At 35.7% G+C, this 20,750-nt stretch overlaps 6 protein-coding genes and 1 non-coding gene across 10 annotated transcripts; 3 read left to right on the forward strand and 4 right to left on the reverse strand.

The window, feature by feature from the left end:
* Nucleotides 1-474: 474 nt before the first annotated feature.
* On the reverse strand, nt 475-1,907 carry LOC17876087 (early nodulin-like protein 2). The gene is made up of 2 exons (XM_006280500.2): nt 1,583-1,907; nt 475-1,509 (listed from the first exon to the last, which is right to left on the reverse strand). Exons 1-2 carry the CDS (start codon nt 1,764-1,766, stop codon nt 656-658), a joined length of 1,038 nt encoding a protein of 345 aa, XP_006280562.2. The 5' UTR covers nt 1,767-1,907; the 3' UTR covers nt 475-655.
* Nucleotides 1,908-3,361: 1,454 nt separating this feature from the next.
* Nucleotides 3,362-3,859, reverse strand: LOC111832492 (protein PXR1). The gene has a single exon (XM_023789050.1). It carries the CDS (start codon nt 3,734-3,736, stop codon nt 3,533-3,535), a length of 204 nt encoding a protein of 67 aa, XP_023644818.1. The 5' UTR covers nt 3,737-3,859; the 3' UTR covers nt 3,362-3,532.
* Nucleotides 3,860-7,085: 3,226 nt separating this feature from the next.
* LOC17876265 (phytosulfokine receptor 2) lies at nt 7,086-11,147 on the forward strand. Of its 2 annotated transcripts, none has more exons than XM_006279501.2 (2): nt 7,086-7,474; nt 7,692-11,147. In XM_006279501.2, exon 2 carries the CDS (start codon nt 7,903-7,905, stop codon nt 11,011-11,013), a length of 3,111 nt encoding a protein of 1,036 aa, XP_006279563.1. In that variant the 5' UTR covers nt 7,086-7,474; nt 7,692-7,902; the 3' UTR covers nt 11,014-11,147. The 2 variants fall into 2 exon arrangements, with proteins under 2 accessions (XP_006279563.1, XP_023642330.1); XM_023786562.1 differs by having other exon boundaries at nt 7,901-11,147.
* Nucleotides 11,148-11,462: 315 nt separating this feature from the next.
* On the reverse strand, nt 11,463-11,946 carry LOC17876059. Its single transcript, XM_023777634.1, has 3 exons — nt 11,870-11,946; nt 11,639-11,787; nt 11,463-11,542 (listed from the first exon to the last, which is right to left on the reverse strand). Exons 1-3 carry the CDS (start codon nt 11,944-11,946, stop codon nt 11,463-11,465), a joined length of 306 nt encoding a protein of 101 aa, XP_023633402.1.
* A 388-nt stretch (nt 11,947-12,334) lies between these two features.
* Nucleotides 12,335-13,040, forward strand: LOC17875654. The gene is given in 3 exon segments (XM_006281780.2): nt 12,335-12,339; nt 12,802-12,828; nt 12,830-13,040. Coding segments are annotated over 3 exon segments (243 nt in total).
* A 68-nt stretch (nt 13,041-13,108) lies between these two features.
* LOC17874887 (protein RICE SALT SENSITIVE 3) lies at nt 13,109-15,575 on the reverse strand. 3 transcript variants are annotated; one of them, XM_006279582.2, is made up of 7 exons: nt 15,099-15,575; nt 14,934-14,984; nt 14,660-14,803; nt 14,371-14,476; nt 14,213-14,254; nt 14,065-14,121; nt 13,109-13,966 (listed from the first exon to the last, which is right to left on the reverse strand). In XM_006279582.2, exons 1-7 carry the CDS (start codon nt 15,233-15,235, stop codon nt 13,331-13,333), a joined length of 1,173 nt encoding a protein of 390 aa, XP_006279644.1. In that variant the 5' UTR covers nt 15,236-15,575; the 3' UTR covers nt 13,109-13,330. The 3 variants fall into 3 exon arrangements, with proteins under 3 accessions (XP_006279644.1, XP_023637216.1, XP_023637213.1); XM_023781448.1 differs by lacking the exon at nt 15,099-15,575 and having other exon boundaries at nt 14,724-14,803; nt 14,934-14,952; XM_023781445.1 differs by lacking the exons at nt 14,934-14,984; nt 15,099-15,575 and having other exon boundaries at nt 14,649-14,750.
* Nucleotides 15,576-20,333: 4,758 nt separating this feature from the next.
* On the forward strand, nt 20,334-20,551 carry LOC111829110. Its single transcript, XR_002832669.1, has one exon. It is a non-coding gene; the product is annotated as a small nucleolar RNA U3 (small nucleolar RNA).
* Nucleotides 20,552-20,750: the final 199 nt, after the last annotated feature.

The raw sequence follows: 20,750 nt of genomic DNA on the forward strand, positions 1-20,750 counted from the left end.
TGCTCGAGAGAGAGAGAGATATTACAAAATATTTTGTAGTCACACCATAATAATCAATTAGAAGATAATGATGGACGTTTACAAAACGACACATGTGTTTCCATTGTTATATATGCTCCTCTATTATTCAGGAACAACTATCTTGACCCACAATTAAGGCAAAATATATCAATATTAGTGATCCATGATTAAAAACGGTATTAAAAATATGTACTTAATGCAAATATTTGAATAAGAAATTAGCTGTATAACTAATGCATAAATGATCATACCAATGTTAATGATGAATTTCGGTAAAAATCAAGTTTCAAGGGTTTTGGAAGAGAGTTTACACAATCTAGTAACTTTAAATGTGTTTGACCAATTTTTGTTAACTAAGTCGCAGGTCCGAAAGTCAAAATTATGATTTTTATGTGATGCAGTAACTCATGCAAAAGTCGTTAACGATGAAAATGCTTAGAATGATGTATGTAATAAGGAAACCAAAAAAAATGCTTTTAGAACAACACAATGATATTTATTTATTACAAAGAAAATAATGTGAAATCACGAAGAGAAGAGTCGAGACAAGAACAATAGAAACTCAAAAGCAATAAAATAAAATTTTAAAAGATAAATCTAAATCAAAAACACGAAAACCGAATTGTTTAAACTCTCAAGCGAACATCAAAAAGGTGAAAGCCGCACTTAGTAATGTAGTCATAACCGAAGTAACAGCCACACCACTTGCTGAGTTTCTTTTCGGACTTGGCGCCGGGGCAGTGATGTTATCAGCTGAAGGAGTAGGTTGAGAAGGAGAAGGAGACAATGGTGGAGTCTGGTCAGAAGGAGATGAAGCAGGAGAAACTGGCGATGGAGTAGAATCAGGTGATGGAGATGGAGGTGAAGTAGCCGGAGAGTGAGATGGTGCGTGCGATGGTGAGTGAGAAACAGGGGATGGAGATGGAGGTAAAGTAGCCGGAGAGTGAGATGGTGCGTGCGACGGTGAGTGAGAAACAGGGGATGGAGATTTTGGAGAGTGGGATGGAGCATGCGAAGGCGAGAGAGCTGGTGAGTGAGAAGATTTAGGTGGTTGTGCAGGAGAAACAGAGGATCTTGGAGAGTGAGATGGAGCATGTGAGGGAGCTACCGTAGACGGAGGTTTGGCTGGAGCAATAGGAGAAACAGGGGAATGAGAGTTAGGAGCTTGAGCAGATGAAGGAGGCTTAGCCGGAGAGATCGGTGAAACAGGGGAATGGGACTTAGGGGGCTGAGCAGATGAAGGTGGCTTCGCCGGAGAAATAGGAACCTTAGGGTGGTTTCTAACGGCTAGGACAACGACGATCAGCTTCTGTCCCTTCTTACAGTGATCTTGATTACCACTAATGAAATAAAATGGACCAGATCGATCAAGAGTCACAACAGATTCACCATTGTCAAAGTTCTTGATCGGGTTCCTAATGTTACAGCCATCAAAATCAGCTTTCATCACTTGCTGAACCGAATCTGAACCCTTTGGATACTTGAAAACTGCAATTGAGATTCAAGCTTTGTTAGGTTACAATCACAAGAAAAGTCATACAGCAAAGGGAAAGAAACTTACAGAGAGTGTCATTGACTTGGAAACGGTTTCTTTCAGCCCAAGTATTGTAGTTTTCTTGAGGGTTTAAGTCCCAAACGCCGTTACCTCCGACGTTAAACCTCAATGCATCAGTGACGGAGAAGAGAGTTGCAAAAGAAGAGAGGATGATAAAAGAAAAACAAAGAGTCTTCATGATCGCCGACATGGTTTCGGAGATCTGAAAATTTAGGGTTTTTTTGTGTGTTTGTGATGAGTTTGGTTTGGTGGAATGAGTTAAAGCTGTGTGATGAGTATATATAGATATAAAGGAGATTAAGGAGAATCGAAGAAGATCTCTGAAATTTACAGAAATGGAATCAGAAGATTGGTGACAGAGTACTTTGTTTCTGTATATATACAGAGAATGTGTTTTTTTTGGTAATGTAATTAGGATTTTGAACGTTTTTTTTTTGTAAATAAAATCAAAGGCATTTATGTTAAGACGTGTGAGAATTGACTCACGAATTAATTCACTTGCTAAAAAAAAAGTGATTTGAATGGTTGGATTTTTTCAAATTTATTGATTAGTCTTGTCATTGAAAATTTTTAAAAAGAAATTGTTAAAAAAAATTGTCGAAAATGATTTTTTATTTTTGTTGAAAATATTGTTGTTGGTTTTTTTCCATGTTTAGTTTGATTTCATATACTTTATATGGTTTCAATTTAAAGATTGCATAAATGAAATCTAGTAGTGTGTAGTAGGTGTTGTTCTTCTATAGCCCAAATCGTGTGCTACATTAGAAAGGCTTTTCAGAAGGCATGGTTCGCTTTTGAAGTCCAAGTAAAGCTGGATAGCAAGGCCCAACTACGCTAATATATTTCTCTTGTTTGAGTTTACACTTTCCAATTTTGCAAAATTATTTTATAGAGATAGTTTTGATATACCTATGTTAAAAGGTCTCCACTAAATGACTTATTTGGTGTTTCTAGGGTTAGAATATGTTAAAATACAATGAATATGATTGATTACAAGTGTTAAAGATGCATGAAGGTCTAAAACCTTAATATATTATCAATTATACTCCAGTGAAGTCTTGATATAGATGGTAAACAGTAAACACACTACCTTCAATATTTGGTTACATAAACACATTTCTTTAACATATGTATCTTAAACCAATAATTATACAAATACGATGATCATATGGATCCAAAGTATTGAGTGATTGAGAGAGAAAGATTTGAGACACACTTGGTGAGGGAGGCCCAATAAGGTGGATCTTGTTGAGATGTGGGACTAGAACTCTAGAAGATTCACACTGATGAATTGAGTAGTACTAAAGCACTTTTTCTACTACAATGACCATCATTTTTGGTGATGAGGTAAGTGCTAAACTACTAAAATAGAACAATTGGAGTCTTTTGGTATTCGCACAAGGAACACAAATTCATGAATCACTTTCAACACCGTAGTTGTTGTATTGTGAATTCGTGTGTTAAGATATGGTAAACCCTAATTAATCCATATTTCGAACAAACCAAAAACTTATTGATGTAGTAACAAAGTCATTAACGTCATGTTTTGATCAAATCACATTCTTGTTTACTTTTAAGTAACCTCTATGAACAACAAATATATAATAAATGAATTAGCTAGAGATTCAGTTTTGATTTTGGTTCATTTACTTGCTAAAACAACCCTTATCGGATCATATAAACCGAAACCCTCAAAATTTCACAATAATTAAGTGGAATTTTATCAGACCAAAAGATCATTACGTAGAAACAACAAACAGAATCTTCAAAGTGTTGATCAGAATGAGTAAATCCAAACAAGCCACATTGATATAATATATAAGTAACTAAACCATAAAAAAATACATGTTATTATTACCTGAGCAAATTCATAATCATCAAATAGCATAGAAATTAAAGATGAAAATGGGATGATAATTAATTACATTTTCTTTTTCAATGTAGTCTGTTTTCACTTCACTCGGCCTTTTCAGCTTTGGTCTCCTTCTTCTCTTCTTTCTTGACCTCTTCTTTCTTCTCCTCTTTCTTGATCTCCTCTTTCTTCACCTCTTTCTTCTTCTCTTCCTTTGGTTTTGTATCTCCCACAGCTTTTGGTTTGCCCTGCTTTGGTTTCATGAAGCAGAAGCAAGAACAACATGGACACTGAAACAAGAACTTCATTTCTCTCTATATCTCTCTCTCCCTCTCTCTCTCTCACTTATCTTCTTTTTCTCTCACTCACACATTTACACATTTGCTAACTTAAAAACCAAGCTTTAATGAAAAGTAGAGAACTGATTGGGTTTGTGTTTTTCACTTATTACTGTGCTCTCTTTTGTGTTTTTGACATATCTCTAACAAATCCTGTCTTTTTCTTCTCGTTTAATAATGATGCTTTCATATTTGGACCCTACTCCATTGAATTTTAGTATCATGCAATGCATATTCCAACCAATTCTTTTATTTTATTTTCAATCATGTTTCTCTTTAAACCGCATATACACAAAAGACACTCGAGCTTTTAGCTCGGCTGTAGTGACAGTGGTACTGACGGTGGTGGCCACTCGCTTCGTATAAATACAACAACTAAACTAGTAACTTGTGTTATAGGTCTTTCACGTATTCACACTATATACATAATACATCGTTCAAGTTATATAGTTCGAACTTCAGTTTTGGGGAGATTAATATGTATTAGGACCACTAGATCACAAGTGTTGTTTTATCAATAAACTCGATTTTGGATAACACTCTAAAGTCTAAACAATGACGAGTAGTAAAATGTAAAGAACTTGTCTACCAAATCATCTTCTTGATGATCGCTACACTAAATCCAATACTAACACGATAATTTTGGTGCAAACCTTTATATATTGAAAGGATATAATAATGACATTGTGACAATGTATGCATTGTGGGGAAAACAGTTAGTTCTTTTTTTCGTATTGAATCATGCATATTAGTTAGTATTGATCATTATAATTTGATAAAGGACTACTGTATATTACTTTTGGATCTTTCTGTGTAATATATGGTCATCTAATATGGTTGGATTCCACTTCAGTCACTTTCAAACCAAGTTGATGGCCGCCCTACTCTTTATTTATTTATATATCTTTCTTTTTCTTCTTCTTTTATGTCCTTGAAACGATTTTTCTGGTATATTCTACGAATTATTAAAGTGCATTTTTATATTATGCATAGTTTAAGTTTTCTAGGTTACTTCTATGGGCTGGGCTTAGTATGTGCTCAGATTCATCTTACCAATATGACAAGTGATAACAGGCTTACCCAATTGTCTCCTCCTAAATATAGTTTGATTCGACTGTTCCAATGAATAAGAAAAGTATTGAGTCAAGTAAATTATCCAAATCACCCCATTATGGTAACTAAATGTTTAAAAATGATCATAATGGTTTGTCAATTACACTATTTCAATGGTTTTAAACATTTCTTTAGTTATTTGTAGCTAGTGTGCTTTGATGCCATTGTGTGGATAATTTGGATGGTCCAAGAAGGACCCAGCCGATTTAAACAACAATATATATCTTTGGCCAGTCGAATGAAAAGACCAGACAAGGGCCATCTTTTTTTTTGGCTTTGGTTAATGTCATATGTCTCTATAGCCTATATAGGTTCTTGTCTTCTTTTACAAAATAACATAAATCTCACAAACACACGTTTGGACAGATACTATTGTTGTATCTCTTAAGATAATTTAACTTACTAGCAAAACTGGATTATCTTGGGTATTTGAGATAGATCGGTCAGTTAAAGTGCACCAATAGTATAAAGAGGACGACAAAGTATAGGGTGACTTATTAAATTAAACAATGCTACTAATCAAAAGACTAATGAAATCATAAAAATAGTGATAGAAGTGTGTGATAGATTCGAGGTTCGATCTTAGAGAGAAGAGAAGACTTGAAAACCAAACAAAGTAGGAGGCCGCATAGGTGTACGATTCATTCGATGACTTCACGTGATTTGCGGTGTGTGAGCAGTTGACTAATACAATACATTATCAAAAAAAAGACATCACTCCATTTTCGATGCTCCCAAAACCATTACTTAATACACTTCCTATATATCTTACTATATGAAACAAATATTATAATCAACACTAATTTTTAATAATGGTTTTGGTGCAATCTATCGTGTATTACGCCACTCACATATACTATTAAGTATTTACCATATTTTCCGTAATAACTTCATATTTTATATGAAACTTTTGTGTAAATGACTTCAACTTCGCAACTTAACCATGAGAACACGCACACACTTCTTCACTATTCGTCTATTCCTTTACCAGCTGATAAGTGATAGCCATGGTTTGATCCTGATTTAGTCGATCGGTTTGACCTCAAATTCACTTTGCTAAATAAAAACCAAACCAAATAAGCAAAATCATTAATGAAAATATGGTAAAAGTCACATGGGACTCGTGGCTCTCTCTTGGCTTTTTGTTTGTGTGTTGAGGATTTTTCAACGGTTCCACATTTTTCACGGCATCGGTCCCGTGACGTCCGCCTGAAAGTCCAAACCGAACCCACACGGTTCTATACTGGAAACGTCGCTCTCCGCCCGCCACGTGCACCGCTAATAGCCCACGATGCGTCAGTCACAACTTTCACGAGAGGTCCGAGATCGATGTACAAAATTATCAAACAAAGTCTTGTGGATTTGAAAATACATAAGTTTGCAATATTATGCATGTATTTATCGTAACAAGTTATAAAATATCTTACACGTTCCTGTTTACTTGCACAAAAGTTGGTTTTTGTATTGATTTATGGTCACAAAATATCTTACTCATTCATGTTTACTTACACAAAAGTAGGTTTTTGTAGTGACTTAACGTTAATTGTTAAATAGTAAAGAAAGATTCATAAATTTGTTCATATAAACATAGTATTTTAACACATTATTATTAATCTAATGATAGTATTAGGTATGATAACACTATACGAATGTTAGCTACATGATTCGATCATTGTCATATTAGTTAAATGTCATATATTTTGTATGTTGTGTTTGTGCTAAAAGGACAGAAGTGGGTTTATACAAAATAGAGAAAGACAAGTAAACTTTGTCCATTTTTTTCTTTTCTTAATGCGACAAATTATTATAAAGAAAACTAATTAAAAGTCTGTGAGAAAAAGTTTTGACTAATACTACAAACTTTTGTTGACTTTATTTCAACTAATAATATTGTTGTTTCCCACTAAATAGTTAGTACGAAAGAAAATATTTGTAACAAACAAACATTTACTTAAGTTTTGTTTGTGAATATAGAATTATAGTCAAACTGTTAGGTTTTATATTTTCTAGAAAATATTATAACTTGTGAGCTGCAATAAATAGTTTTGCAGGATTTTGTCCACAATTTTTAAATTTTAAATTTTTATAAATTTGTGATTAAATAATTTGTGACAGAAAAAAACAAAAAAAAAATTAAGTTAAGGAGTGCACAAGACTTTTGAGACTCTCTGTTCCCTAAAAATAAAAAGTTAATAGTAACTCTCTCACTGTTCTTGAGAAAACGAAAGAGCTATCCTTTTTTTTTTCCCAATTTCTCTCAATCTTCATTGTATCGTCTTCTTCATCACTGTTTCGTCATTTTGATTTCGAAAGTTGAAACATTGACAATTTGAATCTCAACTACTCTGCCTTTTCTAGATTGGTTCTGTCTCTTGGTTGAAAAAGACCTGCACTTTCTAATGAGACATTATAAACTCCTTGTTAAACAAATCTTTGGAATTATCGTTCCCCTTTGAGAAAAAAATCAAACTTGTTGATGTTTCAGTGGCGGCTGTGAGTTCGAAAGCTCTTAACTTTATCTGGGAATTGGTAAATTGAGGGGTTTTGTATTGGCAAATTTGGTGATTGCTTAAGCTTAAGCTGGCTGCTTAAAAGGTATTTACTTTACTCTCTTGCTATGTGGTTTTTAAGTTATTTGGCTTTGCTTAAGTTACAAGTCTTTCAGTAGTATGTGATTCTTGATTTTTCGAGGTGGTTTTTGGGATGTGAGCGTTTAGTTTTATTCTTATAATTTAACAATCGAGTTTTGTTTAGTAGCTTTGAGTCTTGTCTTGCTTTGATTTCAATACTGTTTCTTGGGATTCGATTTCAGGAAGATACGTGTTGCTGATTTCAATTAGCTTTCACAGTGTTGCTTCAACTACAAGTTGTGAAAGCTTGATTCTTTTGGGACATGAGCATGTGACTTATGGAAGTTGTAGTCTTTATTTGAGTCATAGAAACAAAATTTTTTGGAAATGGCGTAATCTTTTGCTCTGACTTGAGCTGACTAGAGAAGACTCTTGTTCTCTGTTTGTTTAGTCATGGTGATCATTCTCCTTTTGGCCTTCTTTGTTGGTTCATCTGTGAGCCTGACATGTCATCCCAGCGACTTGTCTGCACTCCGGGAATTCGCAGGAGCGTTGAAGAATGGTTCTGTTACTGAATCTTGGTTAGACGATTTGAGTTGTTGTGAATGGGATGGTGTGTTTTGTGAAGGGAGTGATGTTTCTGGTCGAGTTACAAAGTTGGTTCTTTCTGAAAAGGGTTTGGAAGGTGCTATTTCGGGGTCTTTAGGCGAGTTGAGTGAGCTGCGGTTACTTGATCTCTCGCGTAATCAGCTCAAAGGCGAATTGCCCACTGAGATTTCCAAGTTAGAGCAGCTTGAAGTTCTTGATTTGAGCCATAATCTGTTATCAGGGTCGGTTTCAGGAACGGTTTCCGGTTTAAAGCTGATTCAGTCACTGAACATTTCCAGCAATTCGCTGAGCGGGAATCTATCGGACGTTGGAATGTTTCCTGCTCTTGTGATGCTTAATGTAAGCAACAATTTGTTCGAGGGTGAGATTCATCCTGAACTCTGCAGCTCATCTGGTGAGATTCAGGTTCTTGATTTATCCATGAATCGTTTGGTGGGGAATCTTGATGGCTTGTACAATTGCAGCAAGTCTATTCAACGGCTCCATGTTGATGGCAACAGGTTGACTGGCCAACTTCCAGACTCTCTTTATGTGATCCGGGAGCTGGAGCAACTATCAGTCTCTGGAAACTACTTATCCGGAGAGTTAAGTCAGAACTTGAGCAATCTCTCTGGTCTTAAGTCTCTGTTGATTTCTGAGAACAGGTTTTCAGGTGTAATTCCGGATGTTTTTGGTAATCTGACCCGATTGGAACACCTCGACGTAAGCTCCAACAAGTTCTCTGGAAGCTTTCCGCCAAGCTTATCTCAGTGCTTAAAACTGAGAGTGCTTGATCTTAGGAACAACTCATTATCCGGTTCTATCAATCTCAACTTCACTGGATTTACTGATCTTTGCGTGCTCGACCTCGCCAGTAATCATTTCTCTGGACCTCTTCCAGATTCTCTTGGCCATTGTCCCAAGATGAAGATCTTGAGTTTGGCGAAAAACGAGTTCAGTGGCAAAATCCCTCACACCTTCAAGGATTTGAAGTCTCTCTTGTTCATGTCCTTGTCCAACAACAGTTTTGTGGATTTTTCTGAGACAATGAATGTGCTGCAACATTGCAGAAATCTCTCCACTCTTATCCTCTCAAAGAATTTCATTGGCGAGGAAATACCAAGCAATGTCACCGGTTTCAATAACCTAGCTATTTTAGCACTCGGAAACTGTGGTCTTAAGGGCCGGATTCCGAGCTGGCTATTGAATTGCAAGAAGCTGGAAGTTCTTGATCTCTCTTGGAACCGGTTTTATGGAACTATTCCTCGCTGGCTCGGTAAGATGGAGAGTCTGTTCTATATAGACTTTTCAAACAACACTTTAACGGGAGAAATCCCGGTAGCCATAACCGAGCTCAAGAATCTGATCCATCTAAACGGCACCGCTTCTCAGATGACTGACTCTTCTGGAATTCCTCTCTACGTAAAGCGGAACAAGAGCTCGAGCGGTCTTCCCTATAACCAAGTTTCAAGATTCCCGCCATCCATCTATTTGAACAATAACCGCCTCAATGGGACAATCTTGCCGGAGCTGGGACGTTTGAAAGAGCTTCACATGCTGGATTTGAGCAGGAACAACTTCACCGGGACAATACCTGACTCCATTTCACGGCTTGACAATTTGGAGGTTCTTGAATTGTCTTACAATAATCTCTATGGTTCGATTCCTCTGTCGTTTCAGAGTCTTACTTTCTTGTCGAGGTTCAGCGTTGCTTATAACCATCTCACCGGCGCTATTCCATCTGGAGGTCAATTCTACAGCTTCCCACACTCGAGCTTTGAAGGAAACTTAGGACTTTGTCGCACCATTGATTCTCCGTGCAATGTTCTGATGAGTAACATGTTGAATCCGAAAGGTTCTTCCCGTAGTAATAACAATGGCAGAAGATTCGGGAGAAGCAGCATTGTTGTACTTACCATAAGTCTTGCCTTGGGGATTACTCTGCTTCTTTCTGTTATTCTCCTAAGAATTTCAAGAAAAGATGCAGACGATAGAATCAACGACGTTGACGAGGAAACTATCAGCGGTGTTCCGAAGGCTCTCGGGCCATCAAAGATTGTGCTTTTCCATAGCTGCGGATGCAAAGATCTGAGTGTTGAGGATTTGTTAAAATCTACAAACAATTTCAGCCAGGCTAACATTATAGGCTGCGGCGGATTTGGCCTTGTCTACAAAGCGAATTTTCCTGATGGCTCGAAAGCAGCGGTGAAGAGGCTATCTGGTGACTGTGGGCAGATGGAACGTGAATTCCAAGCGGAAGTTGAAGCATTGTCGCGAGCAGAACACAAGAATCTAGTCTCTCTTCAAGGCTACTGCAAGCACGGGAACGATAGGCTGCTTATCTATTCGTTTATGGAGAACGGAAGCTTGGATTATTGGTTGCACGAGCGGGTAGATGGGAATATGACTCTCAAATGGGATGTGAGATTGAAGATAGCTCAAGGTGCAGCGCGCGGGCTTGCTTACTTGCATAAAGTCTGTGAGCCTAATGTTATCCACAGAGACGTGAAATCGAGTAACATTCTGTTAGATGAGAAGTTTGAAGCTCATCTTGCGGATTTCGGTTTAGCGAGGTTGCTTAGGCCGTATGATACTCATGTGACGACTGATTTAGTGGGGACATTGGGTTATATTCCTCCAGAGTATAGCCAGTCTTTGATTGCGACGTGTAGAGGAGATGTTTACAGTTTTGGCGTTGTGCTTTTGGAGCTTGTTACGGGTCGTAGACCAGTGGAAGTGTGTAAAGGGAAAAGTTGCAGAGATTTGGTGTCTAGGGTGTTTCAGATGAAGGCCGAGAAGCGTGAAGCTGAGCTAATCGATACAACAATACGCGAAAATGTGAACGAGAAAACGGTTTTGGAGATGTTGGAGATTGCTTGCAAATGCATTGATCATGAGCCTAGAAGAAGACCGTTGATCGAAGAAGTAGTGACTTGGCTTGAAGATCTTCCCATGGAGTCTGTTCAACAACAATGAAAACTCCTTTGTAAGGAGCTTACTTTAGTTTTGTTTCTTTGTAATGAAGAGTGTAGATCACTTGTTTTGATCCAAGAAACTTGGGGTATACATGTAAAGCAATGAACATTTTTTGTTTTTTTTTTTTGACTCAACACACGAATCTGACTTTTTCATGAACGTTAATGAAAAATGCTTTTTGTCTGACTAATTAATTGAATCGCATGTCATATGTACATCTTGGGTAATTATGATTATTAAGCTTACTATATAAACATCCAGACAAAGACATCATACTGGCATATGATGATTATCGTCGAGCTTAAGTTTTTTGAACACGCAGACAAAAACAAGAGAAAATCCGAAGTTAAAGAAACACACACACACATACACACAAGGTTGGCATTGTATCACAAAGTAACAAAACCAGAAGAGCTTTGTCTTGTCGTCCAAATTAAGGAGAGAGCTTTCTACTCCGTAGTGTTCTTCTTCTTCTCCATCTTCTCCATCTTAGCCTTCTTAGCGTTGTCCATCTTCGCACGTACAGTAACTAATATGAAGTATAAAGAATCAAATTAATGAGAGAGTTTATAATTATGCAAATGTTGATGGAAACCAAAAAACAAATTAAGCAAAATTTACGTACATGGATTACAGCCGGTAGGCTTTCTTTTCTCGGGGCCACGTAAGGAGGGAACAAAATCAACTACAATATTCCATCCTTGTGCGTTACGTTCACTTCGTTCCTTCGCCTTCTCTACACATCCTTGTCCAATAATACAAACCGCAGCATGTCTGTAAAAATTCGAGTCTTTAGTTAGACTGTAATAAAACTTGAGAGAGAGAGAGAGCTGGGGAGAAGAAGCCAAAAAACAACCTTTCAGAGGGTCGCTGGCTAAGAGTATCAACATAGGTGACCTCTCCACATGAAGAGAAATGGTCACACAAGCCCATCTTGAGATCAAAGACATCCGCCGAAGAAGGTACATCATATACCTTAACATACAGTCTAAGAAGGAGAGAATATTATAAATAGTCACAAAGAACAACACATACTAAAAAGATATTGATTTGCATTGCAGGAGATAATAATAGTGATCATATTAATCAACTTACCTGCGTTCTACATCAGGGTCGCGGTAGTCAGTATATTTCTGCTGGTGAGAAGGCTTAAGGACTAGAGTCCATCCTTATAGGATACTTCCATTGAGTTTCAATGCCTTGTCTCTCGGAACTTCTCCCTTAAGATCAATGAAGAGAGCACTCTTGGGGATTATAGTTTTAAACATTAATGTTAATATTACTTATAACATTAATATAGATTAGTTTCTCTAAATAAGAAATGTCGTAATCGTGATTTTTAAAAAATACGAAAATTAATAAGAAAATTTAAGTTATTTATTATTATTGTAAAGCTTGATTAGATCCATTTTAAATCTTTAAGATTTATTTTTGCTTTGTAAATTTCTAAAACAGTTACCAATAAAACCCAATAATCTTGATTATTTTATGGGGATGATTTTCAGTGATAAATACCAATACTGTTATCATTATTAGTAAATCTGGATTAAAAAGAATTCTGATGTGTGTAACAAAAAAAAATGGCGGCTTTATTTATTGAACTATTGGTAAGAGAGAAATGATAAACAACAACAACAATCTTCGTTTCTGGCGACAAAAAAAAAAAAAAAAATCTTCGTTTCTTCGGAATCTTAAACATGCTTCTCTTTCTTCTCCTTTTAATGCAGTTTTTGTATTGTAACCTAATCAGCTAACTCAAAATAAGCATGGACACTCTCTCCAGTGAAGCAACGGAGGTGGAGAGTCCTCTGCTAGTACAAGAGGCGATGGGAACAAGTACAGATGCTAAGGCACCGAATGTTTCACTAAGCTATGCAGCAGATACTGCTAAAGAAGGGTTAAAACGAGCCACAGATTTAGCCAAGGAAGAGAGCGGAGACGCTGCCACGGAGGAGGCAGCAACGGTTGCAAGCGGTGAAGATGAGAGTGAAGAGAACGTGACAGTGGGTGAGATAGGAAACTGTTAAAGGACAAAATCAATCTTAAATCTGAAAATGTGCCTGTACTCTTATAATCAGACTTAAACAAGGCCAAATCAGTAATGTGCTTTTAAAGTATCTTCAAATGTTTAAACAGTCTTTGGCATAAAAGCAAAAACAATCAGACAATATGGTACAATAACAACAACAAGAAGAAAGAAAGACCAAACAGAGTTCATGTATTTATATAGAAAGCATAAGCTAAAACTTAGCCTTAGCATCCAAAGCTTTTTGTTATATCTCTGTCCTTATAACCCTGAATCTTGAACTTGTTCAAATCACCTCAAGAACGTCTCCATAACGTCAGGGTACAAACCTGAGTTGCTTCCGGGGTTATTATTAGTGTTCCTAAACTCCAGTGGTGGTTGCTGATCGAGTGAGGTCGATGATGATGAAGAATCCATTCTTGCTGGCAATGTATAGCTTCTTCTAAACTTGTTAGGATGATGTTGATGATGATGACCTTCAACGCTCAAGAACTCGTTCTGGTTCTCGACATTCATAGGGTTTTGCTGCTCTTGGTTAAACAAAAGCCTACTAGCTTCGTCTGCACGGCCAGTCAAGGCATTGAAGAGTGACAAACCATTAGGCCATTTGATGTCATCTTCGTGTTCTTCCATTGGAGGAAACATCTGAGGAAGAGGAGGTGCATTGCTATCTTGAAGGAAACCGAATCGGGTTGATGCTGCTGGTACTGGTAGTTGATTCTGAAAGCTAGGGGAAGGTAACAATGGAGAGTGTGATCCCCAGTTATAAGCTTGAGACTGAGGTAACTGGTTTGGAACCGTGGAAGAAGATGGAGTAGTCGCGGTTCGGTTTGAAGAGAAGAGCTGCGAGAGGTAAAAACCTGATCTGTAACCAATTGATTCAAACATTTGTCTCATCCTCAGCACAAAATGAAGATCTTCTGGAATCTAAAGATATAAAACAATGACTAATGAATACACAACGCATAACCATAAAAAGCTAATAAGAAACCATAAGAGAGAAAGAAAGAAAAAAAAAAACTCACAATCTTGCAAGAACCTAACTGTAACAGACCATGTCCAGCTTGAATCACAGCAATGGTCTGGTCAAATATAAACAAGTGTTAAGGTAAAGATGAAGAAACAGTAAATAAACCAAAAGAACATGTAAAAGAAGAAGTTTGATAAATTGACCTGGATGCCTGATTCGAATTGGTCGGTCCATTCTGGAGGAAGCTGCAATAAATTATTTTGACTTTAAGTGTAAGGTAACCATCAAAGATCATAAATTTCCTCATCTAACCAAAAACAAAAATAAAAAAGATCTGTGGAAGAAGACTAGAGGAACGTACAGCATCAAAAGAACTTTGCCAGTAATTAGCAAGATTTGGTTCAGATTCAGATGGTTCTTTGAATACCCACTTGTGACATTTATCAGAAGCAACTTTACCCATCAATCTGCAGAGATATAAACATATCACAAGATCATAACTTGTGTGTATAGGATAGTAAACTAAATCTTTAATCTAATCTTTTGCTAATTATAAAAAGTGATTTGGGTGTGTGTTTGTTTATATAATCCAATAAGTATCTTTTATCTCCGTAATTACTATATATATATAACACCTACCCAGTACCCACCCTTCTCCATAATTATATAACTGAATGGACATCTTGCTGAAAGCTTTTCTGACAAGATCTTCACCTTCAATGTCTGGTTCCACACAAAGATCTTCACCACTTCCTCTTCCTCCTCCGCAGAAACCATCTTCCCACATCAACATCCTTTTGAATTTAATCACATGAAGAAAACAAATTGGTATATAGAAAGAGAAGCGAAACAGAGCTACTCTGTTTTTGTCTCTCTCTCTCTGTCCTTTAAAAGCAAAAGAAAGGTAAAAATAAAAAGACTCACAAGCTGCCACTTTCATCACCAATCTTGCAGCCATTACCACCACGGACCCTCCTGAAATCAGAAAGAGAAACCCAAAAAGGGGTAAAGAAACAGAGAGAAAGAGAGAGAGAGAGAGAGAGAGAGAGAGAGAGAACAAATGATGAACAGAGAGAAGTATGTATGTACGGTCGGGGACGAATGGTCCAGAAAACAGAGTAAATCCAGTCGGAGTTAAGACAGACGCTTCTAAGTGCTTCATGAAGTGCCATCATTCCTACAGCATCTTTGCTTCTATCTCCTCCTCCAACTCCTGAGCCCACCATGTCTCTCCTCTTTGTCTTTCTCTCTCTCTTTACTGCTAAACACTTCAGAAGTCTTCAAACACTCTTTTGCTAAGAATCATCACACAAGTCTTTAAAACTCTTTAGCTTTTTCTTCAGACAGAGTCTCTCTTCTCTTGCCAAATATTTTAAGCAAGACCACCACTGAAAAGGAAAAGGAAAAGAAAATAAGTTATCTTTTGTCTGTGAGAGAGGCAAAAGAGTTTGTCAACCACAGAGTCTCATCTCTCTCTCTCTCTCTTTGCTTAGTTAGTTTTCTCTCACTACTGTTCGTTCTTTATTTGAGTGTAGAAAATTATGTTTAATCGAAATCCCGGCGACAAGTTAGGGTTTAGCCGTTTAGGGATATATATATATTATTTATTTGTTTGTTGGAATTACCGGAAAATATATATATTATTTCTTTTAAGGTTATCACCATTGTCATAAAAATCATAATGTCATCTCCACTTATTCATTTGATTTGCATATATAAATATTTGGTCCCCTTATATTTTTCACTAAATTTTTAGTTTTGTTTTTTATTTTTGTTATCACAATTTACTATTTTCAATAACTTTTTATTTTCTAATGAAGAAGAATATATTTATATATTTATTTAACGACAACTGGAAATTGTGTGTGAGTAATACAATTTTTTGAGAAAATGAAAATACACTCATGGTGGTTTGATAGTTTATATATTGGGATTTAAATATTTTTTCCTGCTATTTTAATTATAGTTAACTATATATAGTAGAATTGATTAAAATGTTATTCTTTGTGTTTATATAAAATGAGTTTTGATTTAGGCTGCATTTTTTCTTTCTTTAAAGCATGAATGAAAATTGACAATTTTGCATATTTGTCAATCGAAAAAAAAAAATTGAAATGAAAAAAGAGAGAGAGAGAGAGAAATGGAGAGAGTGGGGACAAATATTATCTTCTTTCTGGCTAGCAAGACAAATGTAGGTGTTGAGGGATGACAAAAAGTGGTTCTGTTTTTGTTTTCCCCCACCCCCTCCTCTCATCACTCTCACTACCATGCATCTCTCATCTCTCTCTTTTTTTCTTCTTAGTTTTACCCTCCTTCTCCCACTTATATTACGACCCAATACTACTTGTTTCTCTTAAGTGGGTGTGTGTGGAGTGTGGACCATTTCATCTCCATCTCAATGGTTCATGCTCAAGTTTCAGTATATAAAAAGAAAACAAGAGAAACTGAAAGCAAAAGAAACTGAAAATTCAGTTGATAAACGTACGTGTTGGAGAACCCGGCCCAAAACTAGTTCAATAGTTGTCTATCTCTATTGAAATTTACGATAAAACATGTGTAGTTTTAGCTATAAGTCATATAACTTAAGCTTTGTAGTAATATTCTGAGATGATATTTATGTCATTGTGAAGACCACATTGACGATATATTATTGTGATTTGTGAAGAACACTTGTGTGTTGTTATTCTAGTTGGCCTTCTTATTGACAAGAGGTACTTCCAATTAAAACTGAACTTGATCACCACCTCACACTTACTTACCTAAGACTTGCTTTATTATCTATAGTGGCCGGACCACGCCAAAGGAATATATATGAAAATAATGAAATCTCTCCAACATTTTTTTAAGCGCAAATGTATAACATTTTAACTGAAATTGCATAATTTTTGTTTTAACTATATGTATTCATTTTGGTAATGTAAAACTTACTAACCTACAAAAATGTTCAGAGAATGCTGACAAAAAAATGAAAACAAGAAAAAAAGTTCGAGGAAAATAAGAAAATCTAGCGGAGAGACCAGAAATTGAGAAAGCATAAACAGACTTTAAGCGAGAGCTAAGGCTAGAGAAAGGCACGCGAATGTCACGGCCGATGGTGGAACCATATGTCAGATTTGTATATTTTGCTATCGTTAGTAATTCATAAGCATTATTTACCAAATCTTATAATTTCGAATTCAGGTAAGTTAGTAAGTTGTTTTCAAATTAGGTGATTAAGGAAGTTAGGAAGTTACTGTATCGTGTTTCATGCATGTCTTGCTCGAATCTTTTTAGTGTCTTGTTTTTTCAACATTTTCAAGTCTTATTGATTACGTCTAATCATTTGACATGTTTTTGCATCACTATTATCTTTTCCTTATAATGTTTTTAGAAAGTAAAAACATTTAAAACCAAAAAAAAAAAAAAACAATAAATGTTTAAATATACAAAATTCAAAACTAATCTTGGTTTTCAAAGTATATATAAAGATTAGTAGAACACAAATTTCTTTACAAGAAAACTAAATATGTAGTTTAGTAATAAGTATCCATATATAAGTTCCAAGAAAAACATAAGCACGTTTCCATCGAATACAATAATAATGTTGATAGAAAAAGAAATGCAATAATTAACAAGTATGTGGATATACCCTATTAGGTTTAACCATAGTGAAAGGTATATGCAATAATGACCAATTTGACTATGTAAACAAACTATATAATTGACTATAATAAAAGCTCACACAGTCCAACTTTAAAATAAAATAAAAATCAATGGAGAATATTGGTAATAGACGATATATACACTATATAGAGATAAAAGTTTTATGGTCATAAAAAAAAGTGATAAAGTTTTTTTATCAAATTGAATTGAATATATAATACTATAGAGTATAGACAACCTAATCACTGAGATCTGTCTATAAAGTAGATAATTAATTAATAGCTAAATGTACTAATTTAATCAGATTATTATTAATTTTCCAAAGATAAGGAGAAGGGGGTGTCACGTGCGCACGTGTGGTGACCAGTGAGTCGGTGCGTCACTTAGTCGTGAGGAAAGCGAACCGCACGAATCGCGGGGCTGTGCTTTCTCCGCCTGCGACACTCTTCTACGTCCCCTCTCCCTCACACACCCGTCATAGCCACGCGCCATCCATCTATCTTCTCAAGACGCACATACACATAACGTATAACAATAAAATTATTGACTTGAAACTAAAAGTTCGAAGCACGTATATCAGTAGACTTCATACGAGCTAGTGAAACCACACCAGTTTAGTTATATATGTATTTTATAGATTTGCCCAAAATAAAAAAATGTATTTTATAGACAAGCATTCAATTTCTTATAGTTTTGGTCTATTCTAAGTTGTGTACATGTATCCCTTAATAATACTATGAACGTACAGTCTAGGGTTGAAGGTTTAGAGTTTTGTATTTAGTATCGATAGATCTGTTGATATAATTTGAGTAACATTCTAATGTTCGTGTGCTTTTTCACCAAAGATAACACTATCAAAGAGTTGGTTTGATTATGGCTTACGTAAAATAAGACAAAGAGAACTACTTAGGCGCGTGGAGAAGATGGAGCGTATGGTAGAGGAGAGTGATGAAGAGAAGGACAGATGTGAGCTAGCTAGTAGAGAGTTGTTTGGTTTTGTATGGAGAATCAAATCAACTAGGGCTCCGCATTGACCGGTTCAGCAGGCCTGGATCTACTAAACTTCCTCTCCCACGACCGTATCTAACGTAGGTCCTACGTCGTATCTTTATTGTGTGTGTTTTATGCAAAATTTGAGAAAGCAAAGTCTTGATTCTCATACGGTCAGAGAGACAGAGAGAGACTTCCTCGATCGTTAAAAAAACTATTCTAATTAGACCCTTCTCTATATGACTATATATATATAAATAAAATTGACACATTGTGAACTAATCCATTGCATCTAATCGTCGAATACCTAATTCTTGTTTTCTAAAGCCGTAATAATCGTAAAACATCACTTTTAGATTTCAATTATTATTGCTTTTTCTCTAGATTACGAACTTCTTCTTTTTTTTTGTTTTTTTTTAGTTGAATTTGTAAGAAAGAGAAAAGCGAGAAAGACCTAAGATTAATCAAAATAACTAGAGAAGTAAAGTAGTGGATCAATTAATGAACCGTAAAATTTATAAAAGAAACTATACGAAGTAAAAATTTTACTATATTACCTACTAGTAATCGTAAAACAATATGTTTGAAAGTTTTATAAGCAAATTTTAGATCGTTAAAGCATATTTACAGAAAAACTTGAAGTTTCTTTTTAATCCTTTAATTAAATTTGTTTTTAAAATTTTGGGTTATTGTCGTGATGCACCGTCTATGTGCTTTGCTTTGTAGATTCTTTTTGTAAAAGTGAGCAAATTAATAAACTAAAGCATTCAATATTTGGAACAAATCGGGTTGACGTGTAAAATTAGATGCAAACGACTGAAATAACCGATTTATAATACGTAAAGAATAACAGGAAGAGAGACATGGTCGTATTTTATGAGATGCTCTGTGTTTATTACCAACAAGGCAACAACGCAGCTTTCTTTGGTCCATGATGTGAGTTCTTTTAGCTTTTTGCAATCAATTTTAAATATAAAAGCAACAATATATATATATATATATATATATATAAGCAAAAATTAGTTTTTTTTTTAAATATATTTTTTGGTTCTAAACAAACTACGATATCCTAATCCTTAAAATTACCAATCAATAGTTCCTACATGTCGGTAGTACTAGTACACACTGCGTTTGATGTATATGATAGGGAAGTTAGGAGATGAGATAGGCAAAAAATGGGAAGAGTCATTGTCACGTGCCGTTTTAGCGGTGGTTAAGAGTGTTGAGCGTGCAATCTCATATAGTATCTCTGTGGGAACCAAACTTACAAAAAGTACATACGAAGACCACTTCCAAGTCTTCCACAGACCACACTTGTGTTTCTGTCTTAACACAAAAAAAAAGGAGAAAAGGAGAAATCTACACATTTACCAACTCTGCTTTTATGTTTCTGTTTGCAGCTTTTTTTTATTCTAACTTTTTCATAATACAAATCTGTATTTCAAAATAAACTTATTTCGTTTACAATTTTTATTACGTGGAGTGATTCAACATTTTGTTTTTTTGGTATATCGTGTGGACTGTGGAGCAATAAAGATAAGGTGCTTTTTATATTAACTAAATGGGCTTTGGCCTATGTATCACTTACCCATATTTGCTTTTCTTACGGCTTCCTATTGTTTATTTATCCCACATCGCTCAAGTAGAGCTCAAACTTGTTGAATATATAACTTCGAGAGAGCAGCAATGGTCACGACCTTACTTGAACAGGATCTGTTCTATAGGCTCGTACCTCTGTATCCTTGATTTCTAAGGAGACAGGCCCTTAACCCTGGTTGATGAACCATGACCGTGCAATCAGAGCGTGATTAACGGCTACGATCGTCTTCGGGCGCATCCGGTGCTGTAGAGGATCGTTACCCGGCTCGGTTCTACCTTGTCGGGGTGGTCGCACGGCGGTCTGACAGGTTCCTTTTTTATTTCCTACTTAGGTCGTTTTTGTTCATCACTGAAACTTGTGAGGTTTTTCAAATAGATGCAAGTTGTAAAGATAATGCTAGAAATTTGAAACAAAAAATATTACTTGTAAATGATAAAAACTTATAACAACCAAAATCACACACGTGAATCTTGGAAGTAGAAACTATAATATAAGCCTAATGTAAACCA

This window comes from Capsella rubella, unplaced genomic scaffold (genome assembly GCF_000375325.1).
Source record: "Capsella rubella cultivar Monte Gargano unplaced genomic scaffold, Caprub1_0 scaffold_8, whole genome shotgun sequence".
NCBI classification, from domain to species: Eukaryota; Viridiplantae; Streptophyta; class Magnoliopsida; order Brassicales; family Brassicaceae; genus Capsella; species Capsella rubella.

What these genes read in the sequence shown, in the direction of transcription:
- LOC17876087 (XM_006280500.2), bottom strand. Translation starts at nt 1,766, where the DNA reads ATGTCGGCGATCATGAAGACTCTTTGTTTTTCTTTTATCATCCTCTCT. An exon ending in CCAAGTCAATGACACTCTCT is followed by an intron (nt 1,510 to 1,582) that starts GTAAGTTTCTTT and finishes TCTCAATTGCAG; the next exon opens with TTTTCAAGTATCCAAAGGGT.
- LOC111832492 (XM_023789050.1), bottom strand. Translation starts at nt 3,736, where the DNA reads ATGAAGTTCTTGTTTCAGTGTCCATGTTGTTCTTGCTTCTGCTTCATG.
- LOC17876265 (XM_006279501.2), top strand. Translation starts at nt 7,903, where the DNA reads ATGGTGATCATTCTCCTTTTGGCCTTCTTTGTTGGTTCATCTGTGAGC.
- LOC17876059 (XM_023777634.1), bottom strand. Translation starts at nt 11,946, where the DNA reads ATGGGCTTGTGTGACCATTTCTCTTCATGTGGAGAGGTCACCTATGTT. An exon ending in AGCCAGCGACCCTCTGAAAG is followed by an intron (nt 11,788 to 11,869) that starts GTTGTTTTTTGG and finishes GAATTTTTACAG; the next exon opens with ACATGCTGCGGTTTGTATTA. An exon ending in GCCTACCGGCTGTAATCCAT is followed by an intron (nt 11,543 to 11,638) that starts GTACGTAAATTT and finishes ACTTCATATTAG; the next exon opens with TTACTGTACGTGCGAAGATG.
- LOC17874887 (XM_006279582.2), bottom strand. Translation starts at nt 15,235, where the DNA reads ATGGTGGGCTCAGGAGTTGGAGGAGGAGATAGAAGCAAAGATGCTGTA. An exon ending in GGTGATGAAAGTGGCAGCTT is followed by an intron (nt 14,804 to 14,933) that starts GTGAGTCTTTTT and finishes TAAATTCAAAAG; the next exon opens with GATGTTGATGTGGGAAGATG. An exon ending in AATTCGAATCAGGCATCCAG is followed by an intron (nt 14,122 to 14,212) that starts GTCAATTTATCA and finishes ATATTTGACCAG; the next exon opens with ACCATTGCTGTGATTCAAGC.